Raw genomic sequence first — 27632 nt, 5'->3', positions numbered from 1 at the left:
TGAGTTGCAGAATATGAAGTATTTCCCTAGTTTGAAGACAGAAGACACTGTTAATATGAGTTGGTGTTAATACTCTGTGTCTCCATCCGTTAGATTACACTAAAACAAAAACGACACTGATTCAAAGGTCAATTTTGACTGTGCAGCATTTCAGTATTGTGCTATGTGGTTTTCGCTTGTTAGGAAAAATGTAGTATTATTTTTCTTTGGGGTGGGAAAATTTGTGGTGAGAAAAAGGTGAAATTTGGTAAAGTTTATATGGTCCCTTTACCATTAACAGCAGTACTTTATTAATTCAATGAATTTAAATGTAGTCCAACATCTGTTTTTGAAGAAGATTGCCCACGATGTCTAGCAGATGTGGTTACTGAAGAAATCATTGACTGAGTCCATGACATGAGTAGCACTGATTGTTTAAGTATGAATTAGCAGAGGCTGCTGGCATGATGACAGAGAAGCAAAGGGTCTGTAGTCATAGACTTCTTCCAAAATGGAAATAACAGTCACTGGGCAAAACTGCAGTGAGATACTGGACACTTAATAAGAAACTGAAGGTAACAATGAAAAAGAAAGTGTTGTGACACCTCAACAAAATATTTAACAGGCTCACCACAAAAATATCCAGCATCTTTATGCACGAGTTGTCATGGCAAGTTTGCATGAATTGCTGCTGCATCCCCTGTATTCATCTGAAAGGGGTCTCTGTTATTTCTTCTTCTTCCAAAGCACAAACAAATTGTTCACAGATAAAAATTCTGCACAAAAGAGAATGTGTGCGCAAGAGATCAGGTAGTTTGAAAATTCCCATTCTTTGGAGTTGTTAAAAATGGTGGGGATGTTCAGAATCCTACAGGGGAATTACATTAAAAATGAATAAATTGTTCTTGGGAATGACAGAGGTATATTGATGATTACAATGGGTATTTATTGAACCTCTGTCATAGATGTATAAGTAGATGTGTTATTCCATGAAGTACAGATGTTTTAGTTGCTTTAATGTGACTGAATAACTACTGATCTTAATCTTCCAGTTTCTATTATAACACTGCAGAAGAAGTGTACCTAATGTTGAGCAGAAGCACTTCAGTTTTTCTCCTAGCCAAAAGGTAACGAATCAAAATGGCAGGTTGTACTTGTTTACAGGACAAGTAATGAGTTAAGCTAAAGCCTAACTAAAACACTATTCACAAATTATAATGACAAACCACAATGTACATGGACAGAAGCTAATCTTACTACATGACTATTTCGAACTCCCTGCCAACTCCATAGTCTTCCAAAGTATTCTTCAAATTCTACTCACCACACAGGTTCCGTAATGGATATGTGCACATGTAGCAAGCACGGTGAGAGAGTACACCAAACCTAGTTCTACATTCAATGGGACAGACAGCACCAAAGTCAGTGTTACAACTGCTGATGCCGGCAGCAATAGCCAGTTGAATATTTCACATCTTGTTGAGGACATCTGAGCTACAATCAGCCGACACTGAAAGAACAACAAATTATCTGTATTATGTATTACAAGAAAAAAGCAAAGTAACAATATACACATTTCAAATTTAAGCTAAGACCAAATTCTGAACAATGTCACATGAATAACTGCACATAAATCAGTATTTTCAAATTTGTAAGAAACGACAATTAACAGCAAGTCTTGTGGGAATTCCCATATTGAAGTTCAAGAATACAGTTAGAAACTGTCAATCAAATTTATTGTAAAATTTACACATTTCTCATTGCACATAGCAAAAATCTTTGAAACACTACTTTTACACACAGTAATATAATATCACAGTTGGTGTTGTGGTGTAAAGCATGTGTAGGAACTGGAAGGTCAAGTTTGTTGTTAGCTGGTTTGACGGTTGCCATTCATGCTGATAGGCAGTTGGTCTGTCGTAAATGTACAAAACACAACACAGTAATTGCAATCCTGTTGGTATGTATGATGTAGCTGCTTTCACTTTTAGCTACTGTATTTATCAGATACATGATGAGTTTGACATGACTGCTGAGGTGTGCTGCGTGCAAGTCTTACATGACTGGTGGAATACTCTACGTGGAACAGATCGTGAGCAGAGCTGCATACAAATAGACTAGGAGATTGGATGGATTGAATGCATAATGGAATACCTATTATTATTATTATTGTTATTATTATTAAAACATATCACACATAATGAATGACATAAATCTTGACATCATCAAACTGAAAAAGTATAGTAAAAGAGGAAAATAAAGAGAAGGAAGTACAAGAATACAGCAGATAGTTGTGGCTGCCTGAATGCTGAAAAAAAGGATGAGCCGAGCCAACCACTCAGCAACAGACTAAAATCTCTTGCCTAAAAGCTTAGGCTTGAGTCCAGACACACCACAAAAATTTAAAACCTTCCTCACACTCATCTCACCATCAGCTGAAAATAGAGAGTAGACACCCCACTGTAATTTGCTTCTGCTCTCTCATACAACATAAAATGCACTCATTAAAAATATGGCATACAGGTGATGTGCACACCACAGGCCTAACAGACTGGGGTATCCTCTCACCGGAGTAGGAGGTTATGCGTTAGGGGACAGTGGCCAATTTGGAGAGGCGTCAAGGTGGCTTCGGAGTGACTGGCACGGGTTACGCCTGGACTGGATAGTGGATAGCTGGCTACATCAGCAGCAGTTTATTGTCCCTCACTGGAACATATCCCCCTCCCCACAACAGCACGGATCTCTGACGTAACAGGGAAATGACAAGTTGCAGGGGACTGGGACATTATATCATGTCACATTTCCCGCGAGCCTCGACAACTTGGCCTGCTTGTTCATCTCCTCAAATTCCCACAGTCGCAGTACCTAGCTGAATGATATCTGCTACCCCAACAATTGAAGGAAGTACAGCTGGTTATATATTAGCTGATCCAGATTCTCTGTTGAATACATGTGCTGCAATGGTTGTAGGACACTAATGAATTCAGAGCAGATGAAAAACTCTTTGTCCTAAAGATGTCTCATCTGTCCCATTGTCTTCAGGATTGCCTGGACCTCTGCAGAAAATACAGTATGTTCGCAGGAAAGACAAATCCTGAAGACAAAGTTGGAGAAAGATACTGAACAGCCAAGGGAGTCCCCTTCTTTGAAACCATCAATATACACAACTTTAAAACTCTGATGCTTATTTAAAAGCTAAAAAACAATAGAGGCTGAAAAGTAAAAACTGGAGTACAATCTTTCCTATAATGCATCAAATATCAAAAGGTTCTGTGTCTCTGTAGGAGCCATGGTGGCGATCTACTCCAACATTAGTGTAAAACTTTGAAACCAGCCACACCTATCTCTACAAGACAATCCCACAGGACCTCGTCGCCTATTGTTGATTATGAAAAAGCCTTTTAACTGATGACTGAGCAATGGTATGGCATGGACTGTGTTTTATTAGCCTGTCACACCATAAGGAGTTGTCAACTGATGTGAAGCGCCTCAATACTAAGTCTTGGTACAGGGCTGGTTCTAAAGGCTCTAGTGGTCAGCCAAATTCCCTCATGGTGCACCAAGGCCACCATTTTTAAATAAAATCTGCGACTCAGCATCTCCACTATATAGTGAGTAGCAACTTTCCTTTTCACAATTTTGTTATTTTTAAATAGAAGTGTCGTGAGGACCCATACACCATGCACTCATGATCAAGCCAAATTCGCACGAAGGGTCTGTAAAACTGGAACAGACACGATCAATCTGCTCCCCACGAATTGTTCGAGACATTTTAAAATACTCAGTGTTTTAGGGTCCATTTTTTCATATCCATAATGTGGGGCAACCATGTAAGTTTTCAGTCAATTTTGAGGCCCAGAAACCTCACCCTGTCTTTAAAATTGAGAACAGCTTAACCCATCTGTAACTCCCAAAAGTTAAAAATAGAATGTGATTGGTTAAAAAGAATGCACACAGACTTCTCGGTGAAGAAATTAAAATCCTTTTCCTCTGCCCATGCTCCCAACCATCGAATGGCTGCCAGTTGCAACTTGCAAGTTTTCATTATAAGGCTCTAAGAGGAACAAAGGACAGTAAGTCATCAACAGAGAACGCTGAGAGGATAATATGCTTCCTAGGTCATATTGTAGACCATCACAGTGTCAAAAAATATACCCATTAAGTGGTGCTGGCAAAGGAAGTCTGTTGCACAGCCACTTCCAGGAGAGAGAAGCTGAAAGTGACTAAGAACCTGCCTGGATTCTATGAGCCAGACAAAGCAGCAGTTGACCAAGCAGTTGACCATCTGGTCCTTTCACGCAGCTAGTGAGGGGAACACTGTGATAATTACTTGGATACGTGCAGTCTTTCCCAAGTTTTAAAAGCTGAATTAAAATTGTCTCTCGCCATCAATCGGGAAAGTATTCTGCTGCCTAAATGAGTTTAAAAAGGCAATGAGGAATTTCTTTGCTCCGTCTCATAACGTGCCGTGACGTACTATAATGGACCCATCATGATCATATAATGCATCACAAGCTGCAGAATGTGGACTCCAGCTCCCACGTGGAGAAAGCACAGTTTTATTCTTCATCTTTTGTGGAACTGAAGTCCCAACTCCCCTCTCAACAGCCACTCTGTAGTGTCACAAAAAGTTGAAACCTGACTGGCAGTGGTGGTAAGTACGGAAAACTAGGCCACCACAGTCTGGTCAATTTCACAAGGGTTGGTCTGGAGACTTCCAATCCGCCGTACAGCAGCCACTGGGTACCTCCCTCCTCATGCAAAAATCCTCCCTGACGTCTACAGTACAACTTCGTTGTTAGAAGACCTATTTGTGGTTATCAGGAACTGTTGGCATACCTTTTTCTGTCTCTAATAATTCGGCAACATTTCATTCTAATAAGTCAGCAACATTTCACATTTCATTCTCACTATCCAAAAGGCTACAAGATTCCACATTCAGTTAGGTGTAAAGTTCCCAGTCTGCCCTACTGGGCACCCATCACGGTGGCTTTCTTTCGGGTACCGCTCCTCCTACCAGGAGAAACCACACCAGGAAGGGATCAGTTGGGTGCAAGTCATTGACTATTTCCCTCTGAGTGAAGTGAGTGAGAGCCAAAGAGCATACCAAAATATTGACAGCCACAAATGATTCTGTTGCAGTGCTACAGCACATGCTCTGCCCCACATTCAAGAAACACGCACATGAGGGCATGAGAAGGCTCTCAATTGCTCTATCCCTGGGGCATGTGGTTGCAGAACCCCAAAGCACATTATGTGCATTAAAATCACCACAGAGTAGGTAGGGGCAGGAGAATTGAGCACGGAGGTTGCAGAGAGCCTCTTCATCTAGGTCGTGTGAGTACAGGTACAGGGAAGATGTGGCCAACCTATAATGTACGAGCTCTGATACAGCGACTTCTTGTAGGCTGGTTGTGAGGGAGAGAAGTGAGGAGTAGTAGGTGCTGTTTACAAAAATACCCACTCCTCCTTTTGCTCTCTCTGCACTAAAATTGTCCTTTTTGTGGAGAATGTAGCCATGTAGCTCAGGAGCATAAGATAATTTAAAATGACTGTCCAGAAAACATAAACACATTGGACTACACTCAGCTAATAAATATAGTTCCTTCACATGTCCTGAACCCCTTCAAGTTCCAATGAAGCATGGAAGTCATCTTTAAGATGACGGTTTGCTCTTTTCCTCTGTCTTTCCTCTTTGGTGGGAAGACTGTAACAGTTAGGTGCGGGGTTACTTGAGGGACTCCCTCCGCCAGATGCTGACATCCATATCATCAACGGTATAGTCATCATCTGATCCATCAAATAGGGCCAAGGACACATGGTCTGATCGCTCTGGACCTGATTGTTTTGGTCTGAGGATTTTTGTCTCCCGCTTGGATTTTGGGAACAGTGGGAACGCTGTTTTAACAGAAATATGTTTTTGGTTCTCTCCTTCTGTCTGACATTAGAGTATGTTACCCCTTCTAATGCAAACTTCTGCTACCACATCACAACTTCTTTCCAATGTAGCCATTGCGCAGCACACTGTCGATAGCACATTCTCAAAGTAGTTTCACAACTTGTTTACTTGGGTAGCTTTCAGCACCACGATTAGGAGTGTACCACTATGCAGCCTCTTGATAAATTTATGTTACAACACAAGTCCACTTACAGAGAGAATTTCCAAACAAACCTGCTACATGTTTAACAACAATAAATATGTTATTTATCATAGGATGTGATTCATTACTACCGTATATACTCGAATAATCCGCGCATGTTTTTTCCCCAATTTTAGGACGAAAAACTGGGGTGTGCAGATTACTCGAAACATTGTTGGTACTGCTCCACCTCGAACAATACATCCCATTATACTATTGCATTGTTGCAGCCTCAGTCTGTGATGCATGAGTAGCACGTTAGGAGTGAAGTATTACTCAGCAGAAAGAGTGAACATTCTTCCAATCTTAAGTGTAATTATACTGTTCCCTTGCCATGATAACGCTCCTTTATGACACTTAATACTCTGTGCCAATTACCCAGGTTGCACTGGACTGAAAATTGTGGAGTATTCTACTTATTATCCAGCTTTTAGTCACTCTGACTTATTAAAACTCTCTCTCTCTAGTAGCACGCAATACTGGCATAGCTTCATCTAATGTCATTTGCACTTTTGACACCTATGACAAATGGAAGCCAATGGCTGCCAGTATGCTCTATACAATTTTAGGCTCAGCACTTTTACATAATTTAAGCAATGATAGAAGCTTTTGTGCAGTATTGAAAATAAACTAATAAACTCACACATATATTAGAGAAAATGGTCCCAGTGACTAAATATACACTGCGTGGGTCAGTGTTAATAATGTCACCAGGCGATTTTAACACCCACAGTGTGCACAGTGTTAGGAAATAAAGAACAGGCACTAAAGGGCGAACAGCTTCAGTAAATGGTCTCATCTTTCCTGTTCCATCTCTGTACGACCTGTAACCACCAAATATTATTATTATTAAAAACAAAAAAATAACTCTCTCTCTCTCTCTCTCTCTCACACACACACACACACACACACACACACACACACACACACACACACACACACACACACACATCCTACTAACTCATTACATTACATTTTATTTATGGTACCAATTATATTTAGTTTCTAATTTCTATACTTTTCCTGGTCATAATATATTAATTTTTAATTACAATTATTATCAATGAGTAATTACCATTACTCATTAATATTTGAGAGCATTTTTACCATATGTATGTCTGTCACTTTCTTTTTTTTAAATTGTTTCCCAAAGCTATGACATTAATTGAATTCTCCTAGAATAACAATATTGAAATAAAACACTTGTCTTGATATGCTAAACTTTTTTTTTTTACTTTATTTACCTATTAACTGGCTTTTGGCATTTTGTGCCATCCTCAGACATCAAACATCTGACACGTTACCAACTATATGTGCTGGACTGGAGTAGGCCCTAAGTAGATGCTAATACAATCTTTAATGCAATAGTGTGTGCAATTTTACAACACCACATAACTAAGTCTCAAATACCTGCCTTCAGTATAACTTTGGTGAAAGCCCAAAAACTACCTTAGTTACTACATTATTCCAAGACACTTACGAATATACTGTGCACAAGGTCAGCTGTTTGTACCATTTCTTTTCTAGCTTTTGCACTATAAAAACAAAGAAGGAACTGTTACCACCAAGTAAATATGTAAAATCTAGTTGAGACACATATACAGGGTGTCTCTCCTCATGTGCATTTTCTCAGGTGTTTCAGCAATTTTGTTTGTGCAATGTGTAACTAAACTAAGCCCAAACAGATACTGCACACCATGTCTTTCATACAATGCCCAGACTCATAGGAAAGTATTGTTTTTTTCCCTTTACAAATGAAATGATTTGTAAATCAGAATTTTACATATTCAGTCAATAGTGTGGTCTCAAATTAGTCTAGTGCGATATCCGTTTTATTGCTCTGTATTAACAAGTACAGTAAAACACAAAGAATAATTAGTACTCTGGCAGTGACAGCTCCACCCTGTACCAGACTGACTGTCAATGCCAAGCAGCAGTGCTGTTGCTCAGTTGCTCCTCGAGTAATGGTTATTTTTTGTGTTTTAGTGTCCTGTTAATTCATATTGATAAAACAAATACCGCACTTGACTAATTTGGGGCCACTCTATCAAATGAGCACATAACAATCTGCTTTAAAAGAAATTTTGTTTATAATGGGAAACAAACCAATGTTTTCTGTTGACATTGGGTGGCATATAAAAGCCATGATGAGCTGTATTTGTTTGAGCTGCCTCCAGCTATACATTGCAAAAACTAATTTACAAATATCTGCGGAAACACCATAAAAAATTGGCCTGACAACTCTTGTGAGAAACATCCACTATAACCCAAGGATTTTCTTTTTAATTTCTTTGTTATTAAATTTATAGATCAAAACTGAGTAAAAAAGCATTTTCTTTCACATGAAGCACAGTTATCTGACTGGCACATGGAAAACTATGTATTTTCACCCATAGGCACATTTTGTTACAAACACAGAGTCACACCCAGAAAAAAAAACCGTGAAGCATCTTAAATAAATTTTCTGATAAGAAGCACTGTAATGATTGTAACTTCCACACAACTGTTACACCAGCTATTATATTTGGTCATACACTCCTGGTTCTAGTTTGTAGTGGACAGCAATCATGTGTAAATGCGTATAAATAAAAAAAGCATTGCAACAATTTCTATTTCATCACTTTAAAATCAACCACTATTAACAGGCGTGATAACAAGGTGCATAGATAACACCTAACAATAAATATTCAGATTTCCAACTGTCTCAGTATCTCTCAACATGGAAATTACACTCTAAATTCTGTGATCAGACCTACAGGACCATACGAGGCCGACCGGCTGCCGTGTCATCCTCTGCCATATGGCGTCACTCGGATGTAGTATGGAGAGGCATGGATCAGCACACTGCTCTTCTGGCCATTATTGATTTTCCAGACCTTGGAGCTACTATTTATTATTTAAGTAGCTTCTCAGTTGATATCATGAGGCTGAGTGGAACCTGTTCCAGTCCTCCCACTAAGGAAAAATCATTGGTAATACCAGGAATTGAACCCACGTCCTCCAATGGCACTCAGATGCACTGATCTTTTAGACACAATAGAGACATTTAAAATATTTAAACAAAACTGTACCCCAATATTTGTAACAGCTCTATTACATGCAAAGGCCTGGGAGACTGTGCCAAACAATGAAAGAAATGATGGATCTCAACCTTCAGGGCCAATGAATTCACAAATTAAAGCTAACAGAAACATCTGAAAGAAGAAAATGCATCGAGGGGAAGAGGGAGTGATCTGAGTGTGGCAAGTGCTGCCTCAACATATACATGCAATGATATGGAGTAAGACAAAATGAAATTTCTCTTTTACTTATCTAGCTATGGTAAACTCTTGAGTACCCTGCCCACTTAATCTGATATATTTAATTAATATCACAATAATACTTCTCTGTGATAAAATGAGGATCAACTTATTGTACATACTATACTCTTTCAAAGATTTAGGAAGTTGGCACCAGCTACAATGTCAGTTGGCCTTTCTAATTGTTATGCGTCTCTGGTGCTTCTAGTGCACCTGGAATCACAATTATATGGTACATACAGTATTGTTAACATCAAATAAATTACCGGAACCACTCTTGAACAAATGTTCCTCAGTAGCCCTCTTCCAGTGTTCACAAACAACAATGAACATGCACAGGAGTAGCTCTTTTGGCAAGTCTGTGTTCTTTGTTCCTTCAGTTCCACATCAGATTTCCAAAGTGTGTGCATTATTAAACTATTGTTTTATGTGGTTCTTTGTGTTTTAATCAAACAATATGCAAATGCTTATAGTGACTATGGATCAGAAACTACATGCTGTAACTGGATTCTGGGGTAGCAGCCAAAATTACTGTTTTGGACCTAAGGGTAGGAAAAAGTACAGTTAGACACTGGAAGAAAAATTGAGCAGAAATTGAAAAACAGTGTGCTTCCCAAGCTAGTGGAGTGGAATAAAAATAAGAAAGAGAATGTTGAAAGTTACACGAACATTTAAAGAGGAATGGGTCTGTTTGAAACTGGGCCAGTATTGCAAGAAAAAGTATTGCAATTTCAGTGGCAAATAGAAGGAGAAAATTCAGAATTTACTGTCAATCACAGACAATTGGATTAGTGAAAAAAAATGATTTGGTATTCGCCAGATTACCATAAGTGGAGAGGCTTTATCCGCTGACAAAGAGGCTGTGCCATTGTTTAAAGACTATGGTCTGAAGTTAACTGATGATGAAGGAATTTCTGGTGAACAGTTGTATGAGCACAACTGCGATGAGAGTGGTTTAAATTACAAGATGCTCCCTACAAAACACGTGCTTCAAAAATGGTAGCTATGGCATCTCAATACAAGAAACATAAGGAATGAGTTCGCATATTGGCTTGCAGTAATGCAACTGGCAACCGTAAAATTACAATTACATTAATACAGAAATCACAGAAACTAAGAGCTTTCAAGAACCTGAAAAATTGAGAATCACTGTCCCTTCATTACTCTCATAAAAAAAAGCATGGATGAATGCTTCCAAAATGAATTTTTGCGAACTGTAGAGAAATATTTAACTGACAACAATTTACTGAGGAACGCTCTGCTGCTCTTTGATAATGTGCCTTTGCATCCTGCAACTGACGAACTCACAAAAGGAGAAATCAAAGCTTTTTTTTTAACCATCAACCTCCATCATCTTAATTTGATGATTTCAGCAAATGACAATACTGAAAACTGTGTAACCATTCTCAAGAGGGTTGACTTGCTAGATGTCATAAGGTCATTGGCTTAAGCATGGGACGATATTCTGAACATATCACTTGGAAGGTCTTGCAATATTCTTTTCGACCATGAAGTTGGACATTTTAATTTTGAATCGATGTGTGGAATCATAGTCAAACATGAAAATGATGATATCGTTTCACTATTCACAAATGTAATCGTTTCACTATTCACAAATGTAATCAGGCTGTGAGGATGTCCATTCAGAGGACATCGCAGACTGGATGGTGAATGATGAAGCTGATCAACAAACTGAAGAAATTGTGTGAATGGTGATGCAGGGGATGGGGAGTAATATGAGATGAGTAGATGAATTTAGATGATGAGAAAAATCTCAGTCTCACCTCTCATTTTGAAGGGTTTAAGATGATTGAGGCAGTGCTGCAGTACATTAATGAGCAGGAGGAAGGAACATCAGCTGATATCATCTGTTTGTGTAAGTGGAGGAATGTTGCAGTATAGAAGAGGGCTAAAGGATGGATCCAGTCATCTACCAAACACTATCAAATAAATACAAAACACTATCAAATAAATACAAAACACTATCAAATAAATACAAAACACTATCAAATAAATACAAAACACTATCAAATAAACATAAAACACTATCAAATAAACACAAAACACTATCAAATAAACACAAAACACTATCAAATAAACACAAAACACTATCAAATAAACACAAAACACTATCGAATAAACACAAAATACTATCAAATCATCAATCTATCAAACCTGTAAGTTTCATCCTTTTTCTGAGAGCTGGCTTTTCACACATGTAATCATACTTTACAATGCAGACTGCTTTCTGTTTTTTGTAATAATTTTTGTAGGGTGCAGTATTTACATGAACACTTATAATTATCATGTAATAGAAAATTCAGGATGAAATAATGACAAATTATGAACAGGATAGACTGGTACTCACCATATAGTGGAAATGTCAAGTCACAGACAGGCACAACAAAAAGACTGCTAAACAAGTTCGGCCAAAAAACTTTCTTCTAAATTAACACACACACACACACACACACACACACACACGCACACGCACGCACGCACGCACGCACGACCTATCTCTGGCTGCCGAGGCCAGACTGTGAGCAACTTTGCACGATGGGAGTAGTAGTCTGGGTGGTGGGGGTAAGGAGAAAGCTGGGGGCCACAAAGTGTTGTTTATGGGAGCACACAGGGACGAGGTGGAGAGAGGGTAGGGCAGCCATGTGCAGTGAGGGGGTTAGTTGAAGAGTGGTGGAAGGGAGGGAGGGAGACTGAAGGAAGTATAAAGGCAGGGTGCATTTGTGAAATAGAAGGCAGTGCAGTGGGAAAAGGGAATGGGATACACGGGTAGGGGCAATGACTAACAAAGGTTGAAGCCAGGAGAGTTATGGGAACGTTGGATATATTGCAGGGACAGTTCCCACCTGCGCATTACAGAAAAGCTGTTGTTGGTGGGAAGGATCCAGATGGCATGGGCTGAGAAGCAGTCATTGCAATGAAGAACGACATGTTGGCCAGCATGCTCAGCAAGTGGGTGGTCCAACTGTTTTTTGGCCACAGTTTGTCACTGGCCATTCATGTGGACAGACATTGTTGGTTGCTACGCTCACGTAGAACACAGCACAGTGGTTGCAGCTTAGCTTGTAGATCAGATGACTGGCTTCACAGGTATCCTTGCCTTTGATAGGACAGGTGACACTTTAAATCTGACTGAAGTATGTTGTGGCGGGAGGATACATGGGACAGGTCTTGCATCTAGGTCTACAAGGATTTGAGCTATCAGGCAAGGGGTTCAGAGTAGGGGTTGTGTGGGGATAGACAAGGATACTGTGTACGTTAAATGGGTGGCAGAATACTATTGTGGGAGGGATGGGAAGGATAGTGGGTAGGAAATTTCTCATTTCATGGCATGATGAGAGGAACTTGAAACCCTGGCAAAGAATGTGAGTCAGATGCTCCAGTCCTGGGTGGTACTATGTCACAAGGGGATTGCTCCCCTGTGGCCTGATAATAGGACTCTGGGAGGTGGGGGAGAGTGACTGGAGAGGTAAGGCACAGGAGATCTGTTTCTGTACAAGGATGGGAGAGTAATTACGATCTTTGAAGGCCTCAGTGAGACCCTTGGTATATTTCTAGAGGGACTGCTTGTCACTACAGTTGTGATGGCCATGGGCTGGCTAGGCTGTATGGAACACACTTCTTATTATGGAATGGGTGGCAGCTGTAGCAAGTGGATAGTGGCTGGTAGGTTTGATATGGATGGAGATACTGATGTAGCCGTCTTTGAGGTGGAAGTCAACACTGAGGACCAGATGAAGCGAATGAAGGAGAAGGTGTTGAGGTTCTAGAGGAATGTGGATAGTGTGTCCTCACACTCAATCTAGATCACAAAGATGCCATCAGTGAATATGAAACAGGTGATGGGTTTGGGATTCTGGGTGGTTAGGAAGGATTCCTCTAGATGACCCATAAATAGGTTGAGATATGATGGTGCTATGCACATATCCATTTCTCTATCCGGGATTTGTTTACAGGTTATGCCTTCAAAGGCCCCTGCTCCCAACCCGTTGCCTCATGGCTCATTCCTTGTAATACACCTAGATGCAAAACCTGTCCCATATATCATCACACCACCTCTATCTACTCCAGTCAAGTCACAGCATCAACTATCCCACCAAATGCAGGGCTAGCTGTGAAAACAGTTACGTGGTCGACAAAATAAGCTGCAATGAATGTGCTGTGTTCTACGTGGGCAAGACAACCAACAAGCTGGCTGTCTGCATGAATGACCACTGATAAACAGTGGCCAAGAAACAGCTACACCACCCACTTGCTGTGCACACTGACCGACATGTTGTTCCTTATTTCAATGGCTGCTTCTCAGCCTATGCCATCTGGAACCTTTCTACCACCAGCTTCTCTGATCTGCGTAGGTGAGAACTCTCCCTGCAATACATCCTACATTCACATAACCCTTCTGGCCTCAACCTTCATTAGTTGTTGCCCTTACCCACCTATCCCATTCCCTATTCCCATTCCAGCACTACACAGCCTTCTATTTCACCAACTCAACCCCACTGCAGCCTCAGCAGCCAGAGACTGGTCATGTGTGTGAGAGTTGCATTTGCGTGAGTGAGACTGTGTGTGTGTGTGTGTGGGGGGGGGGGGGGGGGGGGACTGTTTTGCCTAACCCAGAAGGCTTTTTGGCTGAAAGCTTGCTTGTTTAACAGTCTCTTTGTTGTTTTGGTCTCTGACTCAACATTTCCACTATATGGTGAGTAGCAATCTATCCTTTTCATAATATTGTCATTATTATTAGAATATATTATGTAAGGAGTCAGAAAATGTTAATAAAATTGAGTTTTTGTATAAAAGAGGATGTTTTGAATGGTACAGCTGGAGTTGGAAGAGAAAATTTACAGAACTCCAGCCTATCTGGCTCCTTTGTTATCCAGCTTGATCTCTTGCCACAGTAGACTAGATAGTCGAGAGTCTACTATACTTGACAAAACAGTTCACAAATGGAATAAAATACTGACTGACAGGACAGTTCACCACAGAGTGGCGAGAAGTCGACAGGTACAACAAAATAAAATAATTACTGTTGTGCAGTCAAATATTTGATCAATTTTAGAAGAGGGAACTAAAATTTGAAAGTTCAGCAGTAACCACATATTTTTGTGTGACCTTCTGTATTATAACTTCATCTATTGGGAAAGTGGTGGTCTGTCCCTTCCAGTGCTTGAGGCTACAGTTTTGTGTCATGCCTCTTTGACTAATTGATTGTGTTCTTCTAGGTGTTCTGCTGAGTTGCTGGTGTTTTCTTTTACATGTGGGGAAATGCGAACATCACATTCACAACTCCACTGATTGAAAGGACAGTTCACCACAAAGTTATGAGAGGCCACCACTTACAATACAGTAAAGTGATTATTGTTGTGCTGTCAAATGTCTGTTCCAGTTTAGAAAAGGGAACTAATTAAGAAAATTACACATTCTCTCAAAAATAAAAGCTCATACGGCTTTGATGGTGTTTCTGATAGAGTACCATACTAAAGATTTGTTCCATATAATAAGCCTGGTCTTCAGATGTGTAATGTATCACTGACTCAAGATGTTTCTCCAGAGAGATTGAAATATGTTGGTGTCAAACCCCTCTTTAGGAAAAGTGATAAGAGAGATGTTAATAACTACTGACCTGTTTCTCACTGCTGACGCCATTTTTCGAAATTTTTGAGGTGTACACGAAATAGTATCTAACCTTAGCAACAATCATATCCTCAGCAAATCAAAGTTTGGATTCCACAAGAGTTGCTCTACTGAGAATGCCATTTATATGTTCACTCACCAAATGTTACAAGCACAAACAGTGAAAGAGTGCCAGTTGGAATTTTGTGCGACCTGCCTAAAACACTTGACTCTGTGTATCACTGTATTCTCCTACATAAATGGAAGTGTTATGGGATCGATGCTAGAAACACCCAATGCATGATGCCATATCTAACCAAAAGAACACAGAAAGCCATACTTAGTAATTCAACCAATATTGTCTAGCAACATAATTCTGAGTGGGGAGGAATCACTAGTACTGCAGTCGATTCAAGCATTCATAAAGAAGCAGAAGAAGTTGTAAACAATGTTCTTAAAAGTACCATTGGCTGGTTTTCTGCGAATGGCCTCACCTTGTTTTAAAAAGACACACATTAAGTTCTGGAGACCTAGGTGTACCGCACCAATGATAGATGTAAACATAGTGAGGAAATAATAAATAGGGTGGAAACTTCAAAATTCTTAGGTATCTATATTAATGAGAATTTCACCTGGAAAACGCACATATCAGAACTTCTAAAACTGCTTAGTCCAGCCACATTTGCATGTAAAATCACTGCAAATCTTGGAGAAAGACAAATCACTAAGTTGACATCTTTAACATATTTTAATAGAATAATGTAATATGGAATAATGTTCTGAGGTAACTCATCTTTAAGAAAGAAAGTCTTTGTTGCTGAAAAATGTGCTGTAAGAATAATACGTGGTGCTCACCCACAATCATCTTGTGGACATTTGTTTAAGTAATTGGGCATTATGACTACTGCTTCACAGGATATTCATTTCCTCATTAAGTTTGTCGCTTTAATCCACTGCAGTTCAAAAGGAATAACAATGCATATAATTACAATAGCAGAAGGAAAAATGACATTTATTACTCCACATTAAGGTTCTCTTTGCACAAAAAGGGTGTACAATGCTGTAACAAAAATTTTTATCACTTACCCAGAGATGATATATTTCTGACAGACAGCAAAATAAATTTGGAAACTAAACCGAATAAGTTTCTCACTGACAATGCCTTACATTCTGTAGAAGAATTTACATTACAGTAACGTGTAAAAGTTGGTGGGTAGGAATTACTAACTCACATCCATATATTTAAAACAAAACTTATAAATATTCAGCATGTTGCCATATTTACAGATTCACTGTGATGAGAATGTACAATGATCTATTTAACATGAAAGATATTAATGAACTAACTAACTGACTGACTAACTTTGCTCACTGCCTCAGTCAATTGCAGCCCTGGGATATGAATATTATGGTTAGTCTTGATGTGATCTCCCTCTTTATGAGAGTCCCACTTTCTGATTCCTTGGAACTAATCACAGAAGAATTACAACACCTATGGATAGCATTCTGATCAAATTGGTACTTAGATTGTCAAATTGAATGGGCGGCGGTGTCAAAATCGAAAATGCCTGGAAAGAGGCTGAGATTGAGACAGAGGAAGAGAAGCAAAAAATGATTTATCTACTTTATATCAGACCAATAACTGGAAAGATTGGTAGAATAGTATGGAAACTTAGCACCTAATGTATTTTGCTCCCTTCAAGTAAGATAAAAAGTCTTCTCTGAAATGCTAAAGATGATCTATGCTACTAACAGCTGGGTGTGTACTATGTTACATGTGGATCTGTCATGTTGTACATGGGGCAGACTATCAGAACAGTCGAAAGAAGAAGGAATATTAAAGTTTAATGTCCGGATGACGTCAACGCCATTAGAGACAGAGCTCAAGCTTGAATCGTTTCAAGGATAGAGAAGGAAATTGGCTGTGCCATTTCAAAGGAACTATCCCGGTATCTGCCTGGAGCAATTTAGGGAAATCGTAGAATTGTAGAGAAACTAAATCAGGATCACTGGACACAGATTTGAACCGTCACCCTTCCAAATTTGAGTCCAGTGCTAATCACTGTGCCACCTCGCTCGCTCAGAACAGTTGAGGAGTGATGCAAGAAAAATCAGCAACACACCCGACTGAGTCAACCAATCAGCTGCTGCCAAGCACTGTCTTGAATATAATTATGAAATAAAATACAATAAGACCAATATTGTGGTACAAACACCAAGTTTGTGAGACACCACAATTAAGGAGTCAATCAACATAAATACATCAGAAAACTTAATAAACTGGAATAGGAGTCTAAATTTAAATGAGGCTTAATGTTTGGCACCTGATTTATTATAGTTTTGCCAGCTATCACATCTACCAGAACTGAGAAATGCTGAGAGAATTTGTGTTTCATGGAGTATCAACGCAGCTCCTGAAACACGAAAGAGCATCACAGTGTGCAGTGGGCATCAAGAACTAAACTCAATGAAAATAATTTATGAAAATATAATGTAATTGGGGAGATAAAAAATCTACGCACCAAGTGGCAGCAGGAGAACACACACATAAAGGTATTAAAGCTTGCAAGCTTTCGTAGCCAGTGGCTCCATTTTCTGACAGAGGGGTTGAAGGGAGAGGAAGAGGTGTGAAGAAAAAGGACTGGTGTGGTTTAGGAAAAGGGGTAGAGTTTGGAAGAGTTGTCCAGAAACCTGGGTCAGGGGAAGACTTTCTGCAAGGGATGGGAAGGAAAGAATGATTGTTGGGGACTGCATTGGACGAGATTTGTAAACCTGAGAGCTTAAAGGTGGAAGAGAGAGTAACATGCCAGACAGCGATTACTGCCAAAACATCATGCACAAGTTAATAAGAGTGCAAAGCTAATTGCATTGTATATGATAGAGACGGAAGTGGGGGAAAAAGAGAGAGAGAGAGAGAGAGAGAGAGAGAGAGAGAGAAAAGAAACAAATAGTTATTGTGGACATGTTTTGGCAGTAATACCTGACTTAAGTGTTCCCCAAACATCCACCTTCCTCTTATGTTTTCAAATCTGTCCAGTGTGGTCCCCAACAGTCAGGCTTCCTCCTGATCCCGTGTGGTATCCTGTGACCTGGGATTCTGGTTGACTTTTCCGAACTCTACCCTTTTTCCTAAACCTCATAAGTCCTTTTCCTTCACCCCTCTTCCCTCCCTTCAATCCTTCTGCTAGAAGAAGGAGTCACTGGGTTTGAGAGTTTGCAAACTGTAATAGTTTCATTTGTGTGTTCTCTTGCCACCATTTGTTGAGTAAAGGTTTAATCTATCCAATTACATTATATCTAAAAACAAAGATGATGTGACTTACCAAACGAAAGCACTGGCAGGTCGATAGACACACAAACAAACACAAACATATACAAAATTCTAGCTTTCGCAACCAACGGTTGCTTCATCAGGAAAGTGGGAAGGAGAGGGAAAGACGAAAGGATGTGGGTTTTAAGGGAGAGGGTAAGGAGTCATTCCAATCCCGGGATCAGAAAGACTTACCTTAGGGGAAAAAAGGACAGGTATACACTCGCATACACACACATATCCATCCGCACGTACACAGACACAAGCAGACATTTGTAAAGGCAAAGAGTTTGGGCAGAGATGTCAGTCGAGGCGGAAGTACATAGGCAAAGATGTTGTTGAATGAATGGTGAGGTATGAGCGGCAGCAACTTGAAATTAGCGGAGGTTGAGGCCTGGCGGGTAACGAGAAGATAGGATATACTGAAGGGCAAGTTCCCATCTCCGGAGTTCTGACAGGTTGGTGTTAGTGGGAAGTATCCAGATAACCCGGACGGTGTAACACTGTGCCAAGATGTGCTGGCCGTGCACCAAGGCATGTTTAGCCACAGGGTGATCCTCATTACCAACAAAAAATGTCTGCCTGTGTCCATTCATGTGAATTGACAGTTTGTTGCTGGTTATTCCCACATAGAAAGCTTCACAGTGTAGGCAGGTCAGTTGGTAAATCACGTGGGTGCTTTCACACGTGGCTCTGCCTTTGATCGTGTACACCTTCCGGTTTACAGGACTGGAGTAGGTGGTGGTGGGAGGGTGCATGGGACAGGTTTTACACCGGGGGCGGTTACAACGGTAGGAGCCAGAGGGTAGGGAAGGTGGTTTGGGGATTTCATAGGGATGAACTAACAGGTTATGAAGGTTAGGTGGACAGCGGAAAGACACTCTTGGTGGAGTGGGGAGGATTTCATGAAGGATTTGAGGAAGTCTTATCCCTGCTGGAGAGCCACATTCAGAATCTGATCCAGTCCCAGAAAGTATCCTGTCACAAGTGGGGCACTCTTTGGGTTCTTCTGTGGGAGGTTCTGGGTTTGAGGGGATGAGGAAGTGGCTCTGGTTATTTGCTTCTGTACCATGTCGGGAGGGTAGTTGCGGGATGCGAAAGCTGTTTTCAAGTTGTTGGTGTAATGGTTCAGGACTTCCGGACTGGAGCAGATTCGTTTGCCACGAAGACCTAGGCTGTAGGGAAGGGACCGTTTGATGTGGAACGGGTGGCAGCTGTCATAATGGAGGTACTGTTGTTTGTTGGTGGGTTTGATGTGGACGGACGTGTGAAGCTGGCCATTGGACAGTTGGAGGTCAACGTCAAGGAAAGTGGCATGGGATTTGGAGTAGGACCAGGTAAATCTGATGGAACCAAAGGAGTTGAAGTTGGAGAGGAAATTCTGGAGTTCTTCTTCACTGTGGGTCCAGATCATGAAGATGTCATCAATAAATCTGTACCAAACTTTGGATTGGCAGGCTTGGGTAACCAAGAAGGCTTCCTCTAAGCGACCCATAAATAGGTTGGCGTACGAGGGGGCCATCCTGGTACCCATGGCTGTTCCCTTTAGTTGTTGGTATGTCTGGCCTTCGAAAGTGAAGAAGTTGTGGGTCTGGATGAAGCTGGCTAAGGTAATGAGGAAAGAGGTTTTAGGTAGGGTGGCAGGTGATCGGTGTGAAAGGAAGTGCTCCATCGCAGTGAGGCCCTGGACGTGTGGAATATTTGTGTATAGGGAAGTGGCATCAATGGTTACAAGGACGGTTTCTGGGGGTAACAGATTGGGTAAGGATTCCAGGCATTCGAGAAAGTGGTTGGTGTCTTTGATGAAGGATGGGAGACTGCATGTAATGGGTTGAAGGTTACCCACGAGGTTACCCTCTCCCCTTAAAACCCACATCCTTTCGTCTTTCCCTCTCCTGCCCTCTTTCCTGATGAAGCAACCGTTGGTTGCGAAAGCTAGAATTTTGTGTGTATGTTTGTGTTTGTTTGTGTGTCTATCGACCTGCCAGTGCTTTCGTTTGGTAAGTCACATCATCTTTGTTTTTATATATATTTTTCCCACGTGGAATTTTTCCCTCTATTATATTCAATCATTAATTTGAACTCAATAATTACATTATATTTTCAAGAATGAAACTCAGCTATAAATAGCAGTGTGAAAGCAACAACAGTTCACAGTCTGGTTGGAGTCCAGACAGTGATTACACCCAACAGCATAACTCACAGCACATGATGGGGTGGCTGAGTTGGTCATTGAAATATTGTGCAATGAAACAACTTAGCAGAACATCTAGAAGTATACAATTAATCAATCATGTCAAGAAAACCTTAGATATCACTTGACTAATTAACTTTGTACAATATTTCAATAGTTAATCTAATTAAAGTTGGAATGTAGACCATCATTCAGAGAACTTAACGGACATGACTATCTCAGTTCTTAAAATATTGTACATATTGACACATTAAGTGTTCACCTTGAATTTGGATATATGTGTTCAAACAATCTAACTGGGAAAAATCTTAAAAACTACATCTCATTTGTTACCTCATGGAACTGATTTATAGTGGGATCCAAGACGTGTGCCAAATTTAAAAACTATGTTAATGACTATCAGCCAAGTGGAGCAATGTAAAATCTAAACCATCGTGGTGGTTTCTCCACACCTATCTAACAGAGGGTGTTGAAAACCCCACAACTCCTTATTTATTTATTTTTTCGAGAAGAGTCCCCCCACCCCACTGTGAGCCCTTCTCTTAGTCCATTTTGCCAAGCCAGAAGAGTGTTAGATTTTAACAACCAAGCAAGACCATTTAAAGCTTCTTAAAAAAATTTAAATTCTGGGGTCTATATGAAGTTAACCACTACTTGCTGAACAGAACATGCATATACAGTACACAGACACAATAAATTACTTGCTGAGCTTTTAGATCAAATTCTTCTTTAGAGGGTTAAAACTAGAGTTCATAATATCAATTTTAGTTTTAAATGATGTAGCCCAGTGCACAAAAGGAACTGATTCAAATTGACACTGGCCATGGAAGCAGAAGCCTTTGCACTTTTATCAGAAGTAGAAGCTTCTTGGAGTCTCTCCTTGTAGCCTCATACCCTATTCTCTCCATAGATGTCAACAGGTCTATTTTTTTTATGTTAGCTGCTCAACTTTTCCCCTATTCGGGGAATAGTGATATTTATAGTCCATGGTTTACTATAGCACCATTTTTAATTTCTTTTACTCCTCAATTCTGAGCTACTGAATGGTTCCAATATTCAAGGTAAAAGCGTACATAATACTTCCTCTCTGATTGGGGATTTTCAGGGACACTGGATAAACATGAGAGCAGGAGAACTGATGGCTGAAAGGGCAAAAAAGAGTAGCCCCCCCACCCCCAAAACACCCCCAAAAAGGAAACATTGTCTGTCTGTTTCCTCGTTATCATATTCTCATTATAGTCTTCATCTGTCAGAAATCTGCAGACTTCATAATATGCCAGCCAACCTTGGCAACCGTACAAACTTGTTGCAAATTAGCAGCTGTGTGAATCAAGCAATGTATTGCCAGTGACAGGCATCTGTATGGTAATGGCTGCTTCTTCATGATGTTATTTGGATGGCGGCTACAGTCAACATACTGGGACAACAGTATACATTTAGTCAGAGGCCATGGAAAAGACATCTTATTTGCACTTACAGAAGTAAATAATAGGGATGGAACAACAGATGTTGTCATGGTGCATACATGGATAGAAACAGAATTAAACAGGAAATGAAAAAGAGTGGATCTCCGAATTCAGAAAATACAGTCCCTTAAAATGACAAAACACAGACCGAAAGACAGAAACTCACAGCACAGATTACTAACAGATATATTTCAGAGAATAGGAAAAAAAATTAAAAATGGCATTTCTCATTAACTAGAATAAGTTGAAATTTACTTACTTGTAGACATTCCACAGACAAACAGGAAAATTTGAAACAAGAGCAGAAATGTAGAATGTCAGTTCAAAAGTCTGACCTGCTGAGATGTTATAAGGGAGATTGAAGTTCCATAGCTCATGGCCAAATATAGAAGTTATCATAAATATTACAATAGCTACCTGAAAGAAAAAGAAAAACAAAACTCTTTAATTTGAAACTGTAATAGTAGAGCAATATTTGTGTTGTTATGTTGGCAACATGCAATTTTCACGTTTCTAGAAATGAGGTCTTACACTACTAAAATGTGAATGCAAAAACATATTTCATATCTATTACATAGCACTTACAACTCAAAAATATTAAAACTGGAATACAGTTCACTATATTCAGCATTAAAAATAAACAAGGCAACTGCTTTTGTAAGCAAATGTTGTAAGGTCTCTACTAATATACTGATGACAGATCCAGTCATCATCTTCAGGTGCTGTGAGTTGCAATGTTGAGAGTATTAACTGTGTACATAGTATGGTTGGAGTCCAGGCAGCGAGTACACATAATAGCACAACATGTAGCACCTACAGAAGACAACTGGGGTGGTCATCAAAACATTGTGCAAAAATGGAAACAAGAACTCAGCTGCACACCTGAAAGTACAACATTAATCAGTCACGCCGAGAAAACCAGAGGGAACACTAATTCACAAATCGTTGGAGCACAACTTAAATACCACATAATTTTTCTAGAATTCTCCCTTCTTTGGCACAAAATGAAATAATTGTATGGCACTGCTGGCCAAGAAACCTCATCTGGTGAAAGTCTTTCTATTCGGCATCACTTTGGTGACTTGCATATCTTTATGATGAAGATGAGACGAAAGAATTAGGATAACACAAGCCTCCAGTCCCCTTGCAAAGAAAATCTCCGACCCAGCTGAGAATCTAACCTGGAACCACAATCTGCAGGCAGTGACACTAACCACTAGACTGTGAGTTGTGGACTTCTTTTGCATAGACGAGTCAACACTCTCAACATCCTATCTCACAGCTACCACTACCTCATTGCTGAAAACAACTGTTTTCTTTGCATAAGTAAAGGCAGCCTCATCAATATTTCACTTTTAATTGGTTCTAGTATTGTGATTGTAGAATGTGGTATGCAGATGGACTAGTATCATCTCAGCACTCATACATTCCATCACAAAGCATAAAATATGAGGGTAATTCAAAAAATTTGTCCATAAAATTATCCTAACTTATTACAACAATACAAAATTTACAACGAAATCTTTTTCAAAATAGTCAACATTCTATTCACTGCACTTGCTTCATCATTGTACAAGCTTTCAAATACCCCCAGAAAAAAGTTTCTCGACTGAGCAATATGCCACATATGCATCATTTCCTTCATCTTTTTACTGGAGATGAATTGCAGACCTGTTAAACCATCTTTAGGTGGACCAGTGAAAGGGAAATCTGATTAGGCAAGTTCATGATACTACAACACCTCAAAAAGTGTACTCCTTAGGGTCTGAACAGTATGAGCAGTTATATGTGGATGCACATTGTCACAGGGGAAAATAATAAATAAATTGCAGTTTGACAATAAATCTTTGAAAGTGTTTTCAACTGAAAGCTTCAATTCACAGCAAATTGTTTTACAATACCAATGGCTGTTTACTATTGACCCTTTTTCCATGTAATGCTGCAGAATTGGACATTGTCTCCCAAAATATTGTGAGCATCACTTTCCTGGCAGAGATTGAATCTCCAATTTCTTTTTGGCTAGAGGTTTGGGTTGTTCCTATTCCACACACTGGTGTTTTCTCAACTGCTCAAAGTGATATACCCATGTTTTATCTTCACTGAATATCCTCTGTTCCTGTAACCCCCCTGGCCTCAACCTTCCTTAGTCCCTGTCCTTCACCAACCTATCCCCTTCCCAACTCCCAATCCAGCACTACACAGCCTTCTACTCCAACAATGCACCTACTAGTCTTTCGCACTCCTCTACTTCTCTCCTCCCCCTCCCCCCCCCCCCCTCCCCCTCCAAACCTCCCGAAACTCCCACAAGCATCACTACAACTTACCCCACCACTACCCTCCTATCCCTCCCCCTCCCTGTCCAAGCCGCCGCCTCTGTGTGTGTGTGTGTGTGTGTGTGTGTGTGTGTGTGTGTGTGTGTGTGTGTGTGTTCTACTTTGAAAGAAGGTCTTGGGGCTGAAAGCTCAGATGTACAGCAGTCTTTTCTCTTGTGCCTGTCTGTAACTCAGTGACTCCTCTACATGGTGAGTAGCACTCTATCCTTCCCATAATACTATCATTATTACATCCCACGTTTCCCATTGTTTGAAGAAATGGATATCAGCTTTAAAACAGTTATGGTGTACTATCAATTAGGGCAGTAATCCAGAACTGGTGACGCAATAAAACAGAAGAAAGGATGGACAAGGAAGTTTATTATTTTCATTATTTTGGTCAAGGTTTAAAATAAACATAATTTAGTGCAACTGTGGGCTGTTTTTTATTTGAGATGACAAGGAAGTTATTTTTAGGAACTTTTGGCTCATGCAGAGTGAATGCCTTAGGACTAGATAGTTACTCTTTTAATCAAAATAAATATTTGTTTCACTCAAACAAATTCATCTACAAGTCATCTTTATACTTTTGACAAAATTAATTGCAAACTGTTCGTTTCTTGTTGATTACATAAGTCCATGACAAGCTTGTTTCGGCATATGTGTCTTTATCAAGTGTTCCTGTTTGGTTTTGTTTTGCTTTACAGCACAAAAAACAACTGGGGTCATATGCACGCAAGTCAAAAATATAGAGCACAAAGACAGAGAGGAGTTAAAAAACGACTATATGTCAGTCCCAAGTGACATAAGAGCAGACAGCTAAAAACAGGGACATGGAGAAAGTGCTAAAAAACACACCATACGGAAAAGGAGGTCCAAAAGTAAAAATTAAATGGCCTTCGCCATATTTCTTTGGCAGATAAAAATCAAAACGCGATCAACAGCCTGCGCGTCATTTGCTAAAATGGCTGATAACACTCACAGCAAACCCAAGTGGGAACATAAACAGTTAAAAAATGGGCGTTCCATCAGGAAGTGGTGGACGGTTAAAACTTGGGTGCAATGTGTACCAAGTGGTGGGGCAGTGCCACTTATTAAATGATGATGGCTAAAAAGGCAGTGCCCAATATGCAGTCTAGTTAAAATGACCTCCCGGCAGGAGGGCCAAGAGGAGGTCATCCAAGCCGCTGGGAGAGGCTTAATAAGCTGGAGCTTATTCCCGTGAAAGGAGGACCACTGTTAATGCCAAAGGGACACCACCACCTGACATGCAGCAACACAGAGATCATCAGAGGGAATATAGGAACTAGCGGGCTGAGGTACTGTAGTACTTCAAGAATTTCGGGGTAAATTCTAGAAACACTTGGCTCTCCACCACTCTGAACAACTGATATTTTAATGATGAGGGTGAGAGAACCTTTTTACTGTACCACACATATCTGTGTGTGCAGGAGGGACAGCTGCCACGAGAAGCCAGGAGCTGCGTCAGACAAGCTGCCCCGACAACTGGTTACCAGCAGCGCCTTGGAATTTATATCAAAAAGTTAAAGAGTGTTTGTATAATGTTCCATGGTTTGTGGTGTCATGAGGATTGTTACAGACACAGATGGAGCGTGTCTTGTATAGAGATTCTTACTTCACATCTTGGCTCTGCATGAGGCAGCACGTATGTAATTGTATGGGTGTTTTGTTGATTCTGACATTTATCTTGAAACCAGTTGGCTTGCTGGAGCTTGTGCAGAATAATTGTTGCTTTGGGGATGAGAGCTGAAAATATGTTATTGTTGAACTGAAAAGATTCTACGAGTAAATGATTTAATTCAAGAATAGAAAGTTGGTTAATATTATTCGCTTTAACCTGATACAGTCTTCGGAGAAGAATTAAACGGTGAGAGCGACGTAGCTGATGGCCCAAAGAATAGGATTGGCTGCACGCACAATGTATGAGTCAACTGGAAGAGACATGTGAGTTGTGCAACCGAACACAGCACTGTCTCTTGTCGTCCAAGAAATTAGGAAGCGAATGAAGGCCAAGGTTAACAAGAGCCGCTTCATGAAGCCAAGGTCGTGAAGGGCTCACACCCATCAGGAAAGTTGCAGGTAGTGTGAAGTTAAGCCACCATAGCAAGTGCCAAAAGCGAACACCAGGAGGTAACAGAGAAGAGGGATGTGCCCCATACTGGCGATCGAAGGAACCGCCGAAGAAGAAGGCACAGAATGGGTGGCCACGCATGGCAGACAAACGGCATGCATACCTGCTAAGGAGAAAGTCACAGCAGTAGAGGGTTTCCTATCGAGCATGAGCCCCACAAATTTCGTAGTTTCAACGAATGGAAGGGCAACAGGCCCAAGATGTATAGATGGTGGGAGAAACCAACTGCATCACCAGAAATTCATACAGATGGTTTTGTCAGTGGAAAAGCGAAAGCCATTGTCGATGCTGCAGGAGTAAAGATGATCAAGACATCGCTGAAGATGCTGCTCAATGAAATAAGTCCATGGAGAACAGCAATAGATGGCAAAATCATCACCAAAACGGGAGTCAGAGATGCCATCAGAAGACAGGCCATTATAGGGTTAATGGCGATAGCAAAGAGGATGATGATCAGGACGAAATCTTGAGGCACACATGTGAATGTAGGCTTTTCCGTTGTATACTGCTGATGAAATCTTCCTGGGCTTCCATTCGGGTAGCTGTGTCGAAAATCCGCGACGTTTCAATGAGTGTCATTCTCATCTCTTCTGGAGAAGATCTTCTTGGGCTTCCATTCAGGTAGCTGCATCGAAAATCCACGATGTTTCAAAGAGCGTCATTCTCATCATCTTCGCCAGAAGAGGTGAGAATGACACTCATTGAAACGTTGCGGATTTTCGATGCAGCTACCTGGATGGAAGCCCGAGAAGATTTCATCACCTGAGGCACACAGTTTTTCTGGATAAAGGTGTCCGACAAGGCAGAACCCACACGCACCTTGAAAACTCGATCTTTTAAAAATTACTGAAGGAAACAGGGCAGGCGGCCACAGAAGCACCACGTATAAAGAGCACGGAGGATACCAGTTCTGCAGAAGGTGTTGTAGGACCTCTCCAAATCGGAAAACACAGTCACAGTCTGGGATTTCTGCTGAAAACCATTCATGACACAGGTGGACAAAGTGATGAGATGGTCAACTGCAGAACACTTTGCTCAAAATCCACACTATGCATTCATAAGTAAATTGCGAGACTGGAGCCACCATACCAGCCAAGCATGAATCATACGTTCCATCACCTTGCAAACGCAGGTGGTGAGAGAGATGGGGCA

General features: G+C 40.5%; 1 protein-coding gene across 1 annotated transcript in view; it reads right to left on the bottom strand.

Annotated features, from left to right (window-relative positions):
* Positions 1-27632, bottom strand: part of LOC124803071 (ethanolaminephosphotransferase 1-like) — an 89408-nt gene that overhangs the window by 19696 nt on the left and 42080 nt on the right. Inside the window, exons 5-7 of the mRNA XM_047264200.1 lie at positions 22276-22433; positions 6763-6943; positions 1304-1489 (exon numbers count right to left, since the gene is read on the bottom strand). Of these exons, the coding sequence (XP_047120156.1) occupies positions 1304-1489; positions 6763-6943; positions 22276-22433 (525 nt within the window). The remainder of the gene's footprint in view (positions 1-1303; positions 1490-6762; positions 6944-22275; positions 22434-27632) is intronic.

This window comes from Schistocerca piceifrons, chromosome 6 (genome assembly GCF_021461385.2).
Source record: "Schistocerca piceifrons isolate TAMUIC-IGC-003096 chromosome 6, iqSchPice1.1, whole genome shotgun sequence".
NCBI classification, from domain to species: Eukaryota; Metazoa; Arthropoda; class Insecta; order Orthoptera; family Acrididae; genus Schistocerca; species Schistocerca piceifrons.
This window is presented reverse-complemented; position numbering and strand designations above follow the sequence as displayed.